At 47.3% G+C, this 15156-nt stretch overlaps 1 protein-coding gene across 1 annotated transcript in view; it reads left to right on the forward strand.

Moving 5' to 3' along the window:
- The window catches only part of CATSPERG (catsper channel auxiliary subunit gamma), a 46997-nt gene extending 34133 nt beyond the window's left edge, over positions 1-12864 (forward strand). The window contains exons 22-30 of the mRNA XM_060693812.2: positions 1393-1449; positions 2728-2884; positions 3810-3873; positions 5266-5358; positions 5646-5744; positions 8069-8161; positions 8415-8514; positions 11005-11131; positions 11786-12864. Coding sequence (XP_060549795.2) covers positions 1393-1449; positions 2728-2884; positions 3810-3873; positions 5266-5358; positions 5646-5744; positions 8069-8161; positions 8415-8514; positions 11005-11131; positions 11786-11931 — 936 coding nt within the window. The 3' untranslated portion in view covers positions 11932-12864. The remainder of the gene's footprint in view (positions 1-1392; positions 1450-2727; positions 2885-3809; positions 3874-5265; positions 5359-5645; positions 5745-8068; positions 8162-8414; positions 8515-11004; positions 11132-11785) is intronic.
- The last annotated feature ends 2292 nt before the right edge of the window (positions 12865-15156 follow it).

The following is a 15156-nucleotide window of genomic DNA, read 5'->3' on the forward strand; positions in this document are numbered from 1 at the left end:
GGAAGTCATGATGGTGAACATACCTAGTCCTCCTCCCTCCTCTCATTGTCCCCATAGCAACAAGCCTGGGAGCTGGGTTGGGATGAGGAAAAGTGACTGGGCCAAAGTCACCCAGCTGGTGTTCATGCCTAAGGCAGCTCTAGAACTCATAGTCTCCTAGTGATTGGGGCAGAGTCACCCAGCTGGCTTTCATGCCTAAAGTGGGACTAGAACTCCCAGTCTCCTGGTGATTGGCCCAAAGTCACCCAGCTGGCTTCCATGCCTAAAGTGGGACTAGAACTCCCAGTCTCCTGGTGATTGGCCCAAAGTCACCCAGCTGGCTTCCATGCTTAAAGTGGGACTAGAACTCCCAGTCTCCTGGTGATTGGCCCAAAGTCACCCAGCTGGCTTCCATGCTTAAAGTGGGACTAGAACTCCCAGTCTCCTGGTGATTGGCCCAAAGTCACCCAGCTGGCTTCCATGCCTAAAGTGGGACTAGAACTCCCAGTCTCCTGGTGATTGGCCCATAGCCACCCAGCTGGCTTCCATGCCTAAAGTGGGACTAGAACTCCCAGTCTCCTGGTGATTGGCCCATAGCCACCCAGCTGGCTTCCATGCCTAAAGTGGGACTAGAACTCCCAGTCTCCTGGTGATTGGCCCAAAGTCACCCAGCTGGCTTCCATGCTTAAAGTGGGACTAGAACTCCCAGTCTCCTGGTGATTGGCCCAAAGTCACCCAGCTGGCTTCCATGCTTAAAGTGGGACTAGAACTCCCAGTCTCCTGGTGATTGGCCCAAAGTCACCCAGCTGGCTTCCATGCCTAAAGTGGGACTAGAACTCCCAGTCTCCTGGTGATTGGCCCATAGCCACCCAGCTGGCTTCCATGCCTAAAGTGGGACTAGAACTCCCAGTCTCCTGGTGATTGGCCCAAAGTCACCCAGCTGGCTTTCATGCCTAAGGCGGAACCAGAACTCACAACCACACCAGCTTCTAACCTAGTGCCACAACCACTGGACCAAGCTTGGCCCCTTTAAATCTCTAGTCGTTTACTTTTCACCTCTGGCCAAGAGCCATAGCAATAGCCCTTAGACGTATATACCGCTTCATAGTGCTTTTACAGTCCTCGGTTTACACCCCTCAGTTTACAAAGTCAGCCTCTTGCCCCCAACAATCTGGGTCCACATTTTACCAACCTTGGAAGGATGGAAGGCTGAGTCAATCTTGAGCCGGTGAGATTTGAACTGCCAAACTGCAGCTAGTAGTCAGCGGAAGTAGCCTGCAGCACTGCACTCTAACCACTGCGCCACCTCGGCTCTTAGAGGTGTCTGTTCTGTCTTACTTATTAGCTGGTGAAACCGTTCTTTCTACTTCCTTCCTCTGAGAGACCCATGAAGCTTTTGTCCATTTTTCTCAGGTGGTCAATTCGGAACTGTCCTGTTATCACCATAAAAACCTGTCTCCAGGGTTGAAGGTAATGTTAATTCCCCTTAAGAAGGCCATTTCTTTCCATTTTCTTTTCCTTCCACAACAGCCAAACAGCAGGGAGATAGCACAGAATGACTGATTTATTTTAAACCACTGAACATTGAAGCAATTGATAACAACACGCGTGGTGTAAAATACAGAATAAAATTAGTAAAAAACAAAACAAAACGGTATTAGAGCTTCAAGACTTCCCAGTTGGAATTTCTTCCGTTAGAGCAGGTTTCTGCCAAACTTGGCAACTTTTAAGACTTGTGGACTTCAATTCCCAGAATTCCCTCCCAGTCAGCAAAGCTTGGAGTTTGAAGTGGGCAAGTTTAGACACCCCTGTCATAGAGGAACTTGACAGTAATAATATAATAGACTTGGAAGAGACCTTGGAGGTTTTCTAGTCCAACCCTCTGCTCAAGCAGGATACCCTATATAAGGGGTCTCCAACCTTGGTAACTTTAAGACTTGTGGACTTCAACTCCCAGAATTCTTCAGCTGTCTGAAACTGAAACTCCTCTCCTCTGCTTGTGTTTTGCATTTGGAACAGATTTCTTTTCAGGTGGGGAGGGGGAGTAGAACTCCTTAGCCTCAGAGCGTGTTAATAATAATATAGGAAATACTAATGCTCTGATGGTCATTTCAAAAAATCCTTTCTTAGTGAGCACCTAGAAGCCAAGAGGAACATACGTAGCAAATTTCAAGTTTATAGGCTTTATAGTTCTGGAGATTTTGTGACGATGTGTGAGTGGTTATTTCGCTTTTATATATATAGATTTTTACCCACTACCTAGGAACATCTGTAAAATGGGTTCTGTACATGGATAGATATGTCATCTACAGAGAGGTAGCTATGACTTTTCAAAAGTCATGCCTAAAAAATGCACAGCTGTAAGGAAAATTGCATAGAGAGAGTTCTTGACTTCGTCTAGAGGCAGTTCATAGTTAAAAAGTACCAAAACCAGCGACTTATGACTGGGCCTCGCATTTACCACTATCGCAACATCACACGATCCCACGGTTACCAAAATTGTGATAGGGAAGGAATGTTTTTTGTGGGTTTTTTTTTTAAAAAAATGTTCCTCTCTTTTCCTAGCCTTGAGCCTTGGCTTTGAAAGGAGGAAAAGGCCCCTTTGATTTTGGTTGATTTTTTGCTGCCATTTCTTTTGGCGGGAAATTGGATTTTTAAAAAACGGGTGTGTTATACCTCAATGTGAAAGAGAAGGAATTTATAAATTCATAGCTCACCCACTTTCTTCCCCCCCCTCCACTCCCCCAGGGTACTGATACATTGAGGATTCATATTGGATGCCCCCCAGGCAAGAGATTGGCGTTTGACATCACTCATACGAAGAATTACACCACGGAGAAGAACAAGCGCTACTTTGACTGTGTTGAGCCAGATCCAGAAATGCCCTGTTTTTTCTTCAGCGATGGTAAGTGGCTTTGCATCTCCTCCCTTCCCCCCCCCAACTCCTCCTCTTCACAAACCCAACTCCCTTCTAGCACTGATAATGTTCCCTAGTTGGGTCATGAAATATCTGCAGGAAAACTACAAGCTCAGAGATCACCACAGTCTTCCTCTTCCTTCTCCTCCTCGTCCTCCTCCTCTTCCCCCCTTCTCTTTCCTTTTCCTTTTCCTTCTCTCCTCCTCCTCCCTCCTCCTCCTCCTCACTGCAAACCCTATTCCCCTGTAGTCAGTGGTGGGAGTCAAGTAATTTAACAACCGGTTCTCTGCCTTAATGATTTCTTCCAACAACCAGTTTGCCAAACTGCTCAGAAAGTTAACAACCGGTTCTCCCGAAGTGGTGCGAACGGGCTGAATCCCACCACTGCCTGTAGCACTGATGATGTTCCCTAGTTGGGTCATGAAACATCTGCAGGAAAACTACAAAGCTCAGAGATCACCAAGGACCCCACAGTCTTCCTCTTCCATCTCCTCCTCCTCTTCCTCCTCCTCTTCTTCTCTTTTGCTTTGTTATCATCATTTTCATTATTGCCAGTAATAGAGACAACCATGTTTCCATCCCATTCCTGGAATCTACCATCATTCAGGGAATCCAGGTTAGAGGCCAACATAGTTAGGACAAAGCCTCTCTGTGTTCATCTATGCATGTATGTTTAAAGTTGCCCTGTGCCTAATCCTGAGTTACTCAGAAAGCACGAATGCAAAAAACAAACCAACATGTGAATCCAGTTCCTCTAGAGCCAGCTTCAAGGATTGGTGTTGGATTTGAACCAATCACACGCTGGAAACCTTTCGAGAGACAGGCCGGGAACCCCAGCGCAACCCCTGCCGTGTTCCCATCTACTCCAGTTTGGGAACTTGGAGCAAGTTTGTTTGTTTGTTTTCCTTTGCAGTGTTCTACCCATTCTTCTTGATCCAAGACATGGTGACTGGAGACTCAGGACGATTCCATGGCAGGTAAGAGTGGTGGGGACAGGTCTCCATGGCCTTGTAGAGTTGGGAACTGGGGTTGGGGTGGAGAATGGAGCATTGCCTTTGGAGTCTGGGCAATAAGAGGTAGAAGAGGAAGAAGACTGGTTGAAGGAAGCGCCTACATCAGCATCAGAAGGCTGGCTCTCGCTCTCTCTCTTCCCCCCCCCCCTTCTCCCTGCCCCTCTGTGTGTGTGTGTGTGTGTGTGTGTGTGTGTGTGTGTGTGTGTGTGTGAGAGAGAGAGAGAGAGAGAGAGAGAGAGAGAGAGAGAGAGAGAGAGAGAGGGAGGAGTGGTGGCAGCTTTGATCAGCCTGATAATGAATCATTGCCCAGAGCTGGCTGGGGAATTCTGGGAGTTGAAGTCCATACATGTTCACATTGCTGAGGTTGAGCAATCTTTAGAGAATCTGCTTTGGCAATCGGTGGCTTTTCAGTTCCTGCTATCTAAAACCTGTGGGGTGGGGGGGTGGGGGGAGAAGACCCAAAAAGAGAGGTGTGGTTTCATCTCAGCTGTGTCACCATTCTAATGCTGCCATAAAGAGGAGAAGACGAGGCTTGACTTTTCACCTACTTATTTTCTCTGTAGATAATATCCCCTAGGAGATGGGATGGGAGGGGGGACATTCCTGTGGGTTGAAGTCAGGAGCTGGGGAGACTGACTTGGAAGATGGCCAATGAGACGCTGAGAATTGGGGAACGGAAAGGGAAGGGTTTGGGGTCAGAGGGTTAGTATCGGCTGCGACGAAGTCGGGGCCAGATTGTCGTACTCAATAAATGGAAGATTTCAGCAAAGATTAACTGTTTGGGAATGCAATTTATTTGAGATGACATCGGAACCTGACAAGCTGTGCAAATCATATTTAACCAAAGGGGGAGGGGGGAATTGTGTAAATTGGCTGAAGTAACAATGATGTTGTTGAAGACGTGGCTTTTTCATCAAATGGACTGACCCGTTGAGGGGGTTTTACATTGTAATAATTTTAATTAATTTTAATTGGATTTTAACTTATATTTAATTCATATTGTTGAATTTTTTTATCTTGTAAGCCGCCCTGAGTCCTTCGGGAGAAGGGCGGCATATAAATTGCAATCAATCAATCAATCAATCAATCAATCAATCAATAAATAAATAAATAAATTAAAATAAATGTGATTGTTACATCACAGAACAATTAATTAATCAGTGAGAAGAATTAGCCTTCAGAAGTTGTGGGTGCTTCATCACCGGATGTTTTTAAGAAGAGACTGGACAGCCATTTGTCTGGAACGAGACAACAGGGTTTCCTATTTGAGCCAGGGGGTTGGACTAGAAGACCTCCAGGGTCCCTCCCAGCTCTATTCTGAATCTGAATCTTCCGTCTTCCTTGTTCTCTTGACAGCTACCTCTTTAGCATCATTGGCGGAGGTGCCTTTTCTAAGAGCAACATCCGATACTTCACTCAGGAAGAGATCGTAATGTACAACACTGTCAGGTGACTTTTCAGCAGGCTGCTCCGTAGACCCAGTCTGAATTGAATTTGGACACACACAGAGAGAGAGAGAGAGAGAGAGAGAGAGAGGGAGAACTGTGTGTTCTGCCCTGGCTGCAGCTTCCGAATAGTCTTCTAGGGTAGCCCCCTATAGAGCGCGTGGCAGTCAGGAGTGGAGGATCTGCTGCAAAAAACGGGTGAGGGTTGGGGGGGGGGAAGGGGCGGTGGATTTCTGATGTGGACCTTTGCAAAGCCCAACTTTGTCTTTGATCTGTCTTCGGCTTCCCTAGTAATTCGTCAGCTTTGATATGGGCGAGAGCCGACATAGAAATTGATGAAACCAACGAGGAAGGATTCCCGGTCCTCTCTGAAAGCAACTCTGGAATTGTGTAAGCTCGACTGTGAAAGATACGCTTTTGTCTGTTTGGGTTTGTACAGTCTTCAAATTCTCACCTCCAGTGAAAGAGGCTTGGATATAGACCAACAACCAAATAGGAAACAATAGCAACAGCACTTAGAGTTTGATTTATATACCGCTTTACAGCCCTTTCTAAGCGGTTTACAGAGTCAGCCTCTTGCCTCCACCACAATCTGGGTCCTCATTTTACCGACCTTGGAAGGATGGAAGGATGAGTCGACCCTGAGCCAGTCAAGATCAAACTCCTGGCAGTGGGTAAAAGTTAGCCTGCAATGCTGCATTCTAACTACTGCACACCATGGAAGGGAGGGAGGGAGGAAGGAAAGAAGTTAGGAAGGGAGGGAGGGAGGGAGGGGGAAAAGGAAGAGCAATAGCCATTGTTGGAAGAAACATCCTTCTAGGTTCTGCTCCAAGTGGGGAAAACAGACACTGGAAACATGGAGACTGCTTGGAAAGATGGTTTAATGGTGGACAGGATCACATGGCTTGAGTTCCTGAACAGAAAAGGGCAGATACAGTAAATCCTCGGGTTTTTATGCTGTCTCTGGCTCTGCATTTCTTGGGGCCCCAAAAGAGTATCCTGATTGGTTGTCAGACTCCCAGGGGGTGGGGGCCTTGCTGGCTGATGGTCACATGTGCTTCCCAGGTCACATGTGAGTTTCTGCTGCTATTGTGTAGAGGGCTAATCCTATCTTTGTTGGATCTTTGGCAATTCCTACTATGGCTCTGCCTGAAGGAGGCAGATCTTTGTTACGTAGAATAGACTGGCCCAGGCCTTAATGGCCCATTGACAAAGGGTGGGGGGCAGGAAGGTGGGAGCTGCTTTGTCTGTAAAATATGCTTCTCATATTTCTCATCCAGGGAAATATAATATTCTGCCTTTTTCATATTTCCTAAAATATTTCACTCTTCCAGGAAAGGGGTGGGTGCTAACTTCCTACACCTTATATACCGCTTCACAGTGCTTTCCAGCCCCTCTCTAAGAGGTTTACAGAGTCATCCTATTGCCCTCAACAATCTGGGTCCTCATTTTACCCACCTTTTTGGAAGGATGGAAGGCTGAGTCAACCTTGAATAACAATACCCCAATCAAGAAGCTACCAACTCAGACAAAAAATTGAATCAAACTCTAAACAACAGCCTAATCAGGGAATTCCCCAAGACCACTCCCACCGACACTGACAGGGCAACCCACTGTTTATAAACAGAGCAAATCCCACACCTTTCTAGCCCTGATAATGTTTCCTAGTTGGCTCCGGGTAGCCCCCCCCACCCGACCTTCGCTCCTTCTGCCGTGACCTTAAAACATGGCTGTTTCGCCAAGCTGGCCTGGACTGAACGGGGTTTTAATGGGAATTTTAGTTTTTATTGTTGAATTTTAATTGGACTTGTTGTTGTTTATTGTTGTGTGCCGCCCTGAGTCCTTGTGGAGAAAGGGCGGCATATAAGTCCGATAATAAATAAATAAATAAATAAATAAATAAATAAATAAATGTCTGCAAGAAAACAACCAAGCCCAGAGAGCACCACGGACCCCACAGCTAGTTTCCTAATTCAGAAGTTCCCCAATTAAATAATTCCCTACTCAAGGAATTAACAAAGAGAAAACCACACTCCCACAACATTGGCAAGGAAAGCCGTTTGTATATAAAGAGAGAGAGCAAACCCCCACTCCCTTCTAGCACTGATGATGTTACCTAGTGGGGTAATGAAACGTCTGCAAGAACACCACCAAGCTCTGAGAGTTTCAAGGGCGCCCCACAGGTTGGGTTCTCTCTAATTGAAGCTTTTACAATTGGGTTGGTAGAATAAATGAAAGGGGTTTAGCTCACACAGAGTGCCATGCTTTGCAACTTAGAGCTTTGTGTGAACCAGCGGTGAAATCTACTTACCTTCGCTACCGGTTCGGGAGCGGGAGCGTGCTATGCGTGTGCGTGCTATATGCATGTGCGCCTCTTCTGCGTATGTGCAGAGCCTTCACCACATGCGCAGAGGGTAAAAAAACGGGACGTAATGAGATCCCAGCGGGTGGGCGGAGCCTCCTGCCGCCGGTGCTACCAGTTCGGCGAGCCGGATAGAACCGGGCAGATTTCACCACTGGTGTGAACCCTGCCTTGTTTTCATTCAGGATTCCTTCAGCACAGAGTTCCTTTTTAACTCCCCTTAATGGATTGTACTGTACACCACCCAAACCCAATCTTTAATTTTTTTTAAAAAAAAACAGGATTCCACCCAGAGATATGAAGCATCCCATTGTAGGATCTTGCCTGGCAGAAATTCTCTTTTTCCCTTCAGGTGGATTTGTCAGAAAAATTCTCCGTGTTACGATATCGTCCCCCAAAGTATGGCCACTCCCAATTATTACTTTGTGATAAAAGTCTCCAACAGGTACTTGTGATTTTTTTTTTTTTAATTTGATTTATATGCCGCCCTTCTCCGGAGACTCAGGGCGGCTTACAATGCGTTAAGCAATAGGCTTCATTCTTTTGTATATTTTATACAAAGTCAGCTTATTGCCCCCACAAACTGGGTCCTCATTTCACCTACCTTAGAAAGGATGGAAGGCTGAGTCAACCTTGAGCCTTGGAGAGATTCGAACCAGAGGTGGCCCACCTCTCTCTCTTCTTGTCTGCTTCCATAGGGGGGTCGACCAAACCACCTACTGCGACTATGCCTTGGAGTTCATCGTTCACATCCACGGCCTGCGCCTCAGCCCCACCCGAGCCCTGCACATAATGAAGGTAAGATAGCTGGGCTTTGATTTACGGGACCGCCTACTACCACAAGCAGCCTCCCACCGGCCAGTACATTCTCATAGAGAGGGGCTCCTCCGGGTGCCGTCAGCTAAACAGTGTCGACTGGCGGCCCCCAGGGGGAGGGCCTTCTCTGTGGGGGCACCCACTATCTGGAACGAGCTCCCCCCCAGAGATACGGAGGATCCCGGATCTACGCACTTTCCGCCGTGCTCTTAAGATTCTTCTATTCCAGCAAGCCGGCCTGGCCTAATTTTCTCCCCTGTTTTAAAATTCTTTTACATCGAAATTTTAATTTGTTTTAAATTATTGGGATTTTTTAATTGTCTTGGACTAAATTATTTAATCTGGTTTTAATTATATCTTTTAACTTTTATATTTATGTATTTTATTTTGTGCCTGTTCACCGCCCTGAGTCCTTCGGGAATAGGGCGGTATATAAATCTAATATAAGACAAAGACAAAGACAAAGACAAAGGTGTCAGGGTTCCAAGTAATCCACCCATAGCAAGCGAAACTCCGAAGCAGGTAGATTCCTCAAAGAATAGCTTTATTGGATATATCATATTGGCACAGATCTGGTGAAAAATGACTCTGAAGGTTCCCACGGTTTTCACCTGATTAAAAATAAACGTTTTTTCATTTTCTCAAAACAATCAGTCACATGGTCCAATCACCACTCCGTCTGGTTGCCCGGTGACCTCACTCCTCCTTCCTCTGACCAGGTGTGAGAATGTCCTTGGTTCCCAAGAGAAAGTATTCTATTTTGGCTACAAAGTCCCAGCTATCTGAAATCCCCCCTCCCTATCCCTCAGCTCCAGTGTGGCCACACTGAAGCTCCAAGATGGCTTCGGTCAGGTTCAGGGCAGGGGTGGGTTCTAAATACCTTTACTACCAGTTCGCAACGGGGCCGCGCGCGCTCTTCTGCACACGTGCGCACTTTTCTGTGCATGCCTGATGACATCGGGGTCAGTGGGCGGAGCCTCCCGCTGGTTTTACTACCGGTTCTATAGAACCGGTGCGAACCGGGGGCAACCCACCACTGGTTCAGGGGTAGTGTGAAGGGCAACCCTGTTGGGAAGCATAGTCCACGTGTAAATGGAAGGCGAAGAGCCAGCGAACTCAGCAAGGAGACTCTTGACAAGTGTTGTGTGTCCTCAGCCCCAGAGACACCCCACCCCCACCCCGGTTGTTCCCCTCTGGGATTGGGAGGCTAAGTGCTTTGTTGTCCTACCAAAAAAGACACTGGTTTAGTGACAGGAGGATCTACTGACATACCTACCAGTGGTCATAAATTCATTCCTGGCTTTTCCAGGCCAACGTCGCCCTCAGAAACCCAAATTTTTTTGGGGGTGGGTGGGGGGGTGGGCATTCCCAGGTAGAGCTGGGAGGCAGAGTTAAGCTCAGCAGCAGCTTAGAATCATTAGATTGCCACTTCCAACCCCTCTTGAATTCCACAGAGCCTTATCCGGCTCCAATTTAGTATTAGTATTGATCTTCAGTTGACTAGATTCTTGTTGTTCGGGCTCGAGCATGAAATCTTCCAACTACAACTTAATTAATGAACGATGTGGATCCTTTGCGTCCGACACGGCATAAACCAAGCAGGTCAACCTCCCACATTCTTAAAGACAAATGCAAAGAGATGACGCATCATCTCAAGGTGGACATCTGGGGGGAAATACTTCAGGGGAAATTAACTCAGAAAAGTGCTCATTCATTCATTCATTCATTCAAAACATCTACATGGCCACCCATCTTCTATGAAACTCTGGGTGGCTCCCAACCGTTATGGCAGAACCGTATTCAAGGCTACTTCGGTAACCCCCGGTTCAAAGGGCAGGATCTTTTTTTTGTTGTTTTTGTTTTTGTGATAGCCCGTGTTCATCAAAATGCCATTTCTTTCTCCATAAAACCGATATGCCACTGTTTTCGCCTGAAGGCGACTCTATAGGCGGCTTACAATCATAAAAAAATAAGATAAACCCTTAAAATCGGCGTGAAAATTGTTTCAATAGGGAGGAAGGAAGCAAGGTGCACATGAAAAGGACGTGGGATCTTATCGTGGTCCGGTGTTTTCTCAGTCTTAACAAATTGAAGACGTGCAGACTTCAACTCCCAGAATTCCCATGCAGGCATTTCTGACTGGGCGGATTCTGGGAGTTGAAGTCCACACATCTTCAAGTTGCCAACTTTGAGATGGCAAACATTGTCTTAAGCCATTAACCGTCTTCAGAATGACACACTCCTGTTGAAGCCAGTTGGCAGAGCTAGGTTTTCAAGCCCTTTCAGAAGACCAAAAACGGCCTGCCCGGATCTCACCTGGTGGGAGGTTGGGGTGTCGTCCGCCTCCCCCAAATTATTCTCCCCACCCTAACTAAAACGAAGGCTGAGCATTCCTGGGCCAACAGGATACGAAGACCATGGCAACGGGGCTGCTCAACCCACCCTTCTTTCTCTCCTCTTTCCTTCTCTCAGATTTCAATGGCTGTCGTCATCGGACTGGTCGTCCTGTATATCTTCGTTGACGCAGTGGCCCCTCAGGTTAAAGAATACTGGAAGAAGTTGGTAAAGAAAATGGAGGAAACTATGGCATTTCGGGCAGGTGAGTTTCCAACCACTGGCCTCTTGGGACTGCTTCCTTGACATTTCGCCCAAACCTATGGCAAACTAAAAAGCGGTTTTGAGCCTGAGGCTACGTATGGCAGATTTGCCCAACCAGGGACCTTTGAGAAGGTGGGACCTTTGTCTCCAGAGTCACCTCTGCTTCCTTGGAACCCTTGGCATCTTGCTCAGGGACTCCTAGCGGGGTCAAGAAGTAAAAACTGCATCTGCTTCTTTGCCACATGACTGCTTAGTCGAGGGGTGTCAAACTCAATTTCATTTGAGGACCACATCAGGGCTGTGGTTGACCACGGGGTGGGAGTGGAGGATAGGGGTGGCCAACTGGGTGAGCGTGGCCAGATTGACGCCATTCCCCAAACAGCCGGCATGTTTCCTTTTCGTCTGTGCGTGAGCAGTGTGTGAGTTGGACTAGATCAGTGTTTCTCAACCTTGGAAGCTTGAAGATGGGTGGACTTCAACTCCCAGAATCCCCCAGGCTGGGGGATTCTGGGAGTTGAAGTCCACCCATCTTCAAGCTTCCAAGGTTGAGAAACACTGGACTAGATGACCTCCAAGATCCCTTCCCATTCTGTTACTGTCCCTATTACTGAATTCTTAACTCTCGTGTCTTTTCCCCGTGTCTTTTTCTTACCAGAATCCAGCCTCACCTTCTCCTCTTCCTTCACCAGTCAAGGATCCCTTCAGCAACTGCCTTCCGACATCAGTTCCGGGGACCCTGCCACTCTCCAATTTACTCAGTCTCACTCCAAAAGAATGCCACAACACCATGGGGCACACTAGAGCTTTCCGTGGCTTGCCAGATTCATCAGACTGTGAGGTTTTCTGGTGCCTGGGTCTGTCATCTTATGTCTCTGGTAATTGTCCGAGAAAGAGCGGCTCCTTTATCATCGTTTCTCAAGATGGAGGGTTTCGGCAATGGGGAGGAAACTTTTAAGCACCAGCTGTCTGATTTTGGGAACAAGGTTGCGCTGCGAGGCTGCAGGTATATATTTATATATACCTTTTGTCCGTGAGCAAATTATTATTTGGTTGCAAGTCTTGCAAAAGATTCCAAAGTCATCTATGGCAGGGGTCTCCAACCTTGGGCACTTTAAGACTTGTGGACTTCAACTCCCAGAATTCCTCAGCTTTGCTGGCTGAGGAATTCTGGGAGTTGAAGTCCACAAGTCTTAAAGTGCCCAAGGTTGGAGACCCCTGATCTATGGCCAGTACCACACCTATCAAGATCAATTGACACACCAAAAGTAGGCAACTATCACAGCCATGGAAACCCTCCTGAAATGCAGCCGAAGTATCTTTTTCATTGAGGGTGGAGGGATCAGTCAGGAACAGATCTTGAGTTTAATTTAATTTAATTTAATTTATTTGATTCGTTTGCCACCTGTCTCACGTCGAGGCGACTCCAGGCAGCTTACAAACATGACTTGGCTTTGGTATTTTATTGCTATTACACTACCAATTTTCCACCTCTTCTGTTTTCTAAAAATTGCACTTCTTTACCCCCCCGATTCTCTCTCAGCTGCTGCAGTTCTGTGTCTCGATGCTGGGAACTGTTACAGGGTTAAATTAAACAAGGGGGTAACCATTAAAAAAAAACCCCGCGGGCGATGAGAGGAAATAAAAATCCTTACAGGCAGGGGTGGCATGTTTCCGGTTTTTCTGTTCATAGTTCCTGACTTGGTTTTGTTTTAATAAATATTTGGGTGCATGCAAGTTATTTGTTGTCATCTGGATGCTTTCTTCTTAATTTGGTCATTTTGGGCACTGCCAGTCATTCCAGGAAACCCCCCTGCTTCAGAAAGGGCTCCGGATTAGGAACACGTTCCAGACTGTGACACTACATGGGTGGAAAATATTTTAATTTTTTGGCTCGGCACTGGTGGAACTTCTCTGCAGACACCAACATATCCCATTGCCCTCTTTAGGAACAGAAACTACAAGGTAGCAGCAAGATATTAAACGTAGAACAACATTTCTCAGCCTCAGAAACTTTTAAGATATGTGGACTTCAAGCTCTGGAAATCTTTTAATATCTTTTAAGATATCTGGACTTCAAACCCCCAGCCATCTTAAAGCCTGCTGCCTGGGGAATTCTGGGAGTCGAAGTCCAACCATCTTAAAGCATGCTGCCTGGGGAATTCTGGGAGTTTGAGTGATCCTGAGAAAAGGAATAGAAAGCAACTGAGCATGCAACTCTAAAGCAACTGAGCGTGCAACTCTATATTTTTTTTATCTCTATAGTCTGCAGGATAATATGTGTATGTCTGTGTTGCTGTACTTCCGTCTCTGGAGCAACCCTTTCTCGATAGTGACCTCTTGTGGCACCTCCGAGGAGTGTCTCCTCCAGGCTCGGTCAAGACTTGGGGACCAAGCAAGAATGGGGAAGCTACTTTAACCGCTCGGATAGCGGGACCCCCACCCCCATGCCCTGCACGGACTCCGCTCCGCATCTCTTGAGACAGAAGGAGCCCCTCCGGGAGGGAGCAGTAATTCCAGGACGGCTGAGCACCCCACAAACACACACACAAAAGTGCATTGCTTTGCAATTGACCCTTTGCAAGCGGGGCCTTAGGATGACACCTCTGGAGAGCCAGTTTTTGCAAGGCGGGGCAGCCCAGTGGCCCGTAACCCCGTTCCCAGCCCTTGAAGGCAGAGGAGAAAATACGGGTGAGGTGGAGAGGAGAGCAGAGATTCCAGTTGGACCACCCTACCCTGAACCCCCTTTGCATCCCTGCAAGGCTGAAACGAGGAGGGGATAAGCTTGCCTGGGAAAGCCAGGGAAAATCATCGAAACCATGAAAAAGCGAAAGTTAGAATATTTCAGACATGAGATGCGCCACCCGGAAAAATACGGCATCCCTCACTCAATCCTCCAAGGAAAAATTGAAGGCCAACCAGGTCCAGGCAGAAGAACATTGTGGCTTCAAAATCTAAGGGACCGGTTTGGACAAAACTCAGCAGTCCTTTTGCATGTTGATAAAAATAGGACCGCCAACGGATATGGCAGAAGAAGAAGAGAGAGAAAAAGATAATGAAGAATGAAGAAAGAAGAAGAAAAAGGTGAAGAAGAAGCAGAAGCAGAAGAAGAAGGAGGAGGAGGAGAAGGAGAAGAGAAGGAGAAGGAGAAGAAGAAGAAGAAGAAGAAGAAGAAGAAGAAGAAGAAGAAGAAGAAGAAGAAGAAAAGAAGAAGAAGAAGAAGAAGAAGAAGACGACTGAATCTGGTTCTGTAAACTTCCCAACCCCTCCATCCCAGGCCGGCAGGAGCTGTCCAGGGTCCTGCAAATAATCCCTCACAGTCGGCTTGCTTGGCACAGTCTTGCAAGCGCCTTCTTTGCTCCCAGGGTGAAGCGGCCCCTTTTGTATCCAAAGCCAGCTGGCCTCTTGTCCACACGATCTCTGCAACGACCTCCGGCTCTGGGGACCTGTGCGTGTGTATTTTATCACTGGGCGGCAGTGCTGCATCTCAACCAGGATGATAACGGTGCCGCGGTGCCCGGAGACCCTCTGGGACAGAGAGACGCCTTTCTATTCAGGAGATGCTTTGAAGCGTTGGCTCTTTGTCCCGCTTCTTAATCCATCGCGGCTCTTGCAAAGATAAGGGGGGGGGGTAGTGGCGACTGGGAAGAGGAGCCCTTCCGCTGGGCCGATGATAGCACCTGGTGGCCTCCTTTTCAGACAAATATGAGCTCTCGAAGGAAGGCAGAGATAAAATAGAGCTTTGTCTCCCTTCTGTCCCATTGCTCGGGACTTCTCAACCTTGGCCACTTTTAAGACTTGTGGACTTCAACTCCCAGAATCCCCCAGTCCGCTAGGCACCCATCTTCAAGCTATACCTGGAAAAACACTGTTGTATGGTTTACAAAGTGGGCTTCTTCGGAATATAACAATCAATGGCAAACCTTTTCGGCATTGAGTGCGCGTCTGGGCCGCGACCCGGAAGAGGAGCTGCCCAGGGCATATGCGCGTACCCGAAAAAGAACTTCCGGTTTCAGCCAGCTACTCTTC

This window comes from Pantherophis guttatus, chromosome 10 (assembly GCF_059756535.1).
Source record: "Pantherophis guttatus breed Tessera chromosome 10, ASM5975653v1, whole genome shotgun sequence".
NCBI lineage: Eukaryota > Metazoa > Chordata > Lepidosauria > Squamata > Colubridae > Pantherophis > Pantherophis guttatus.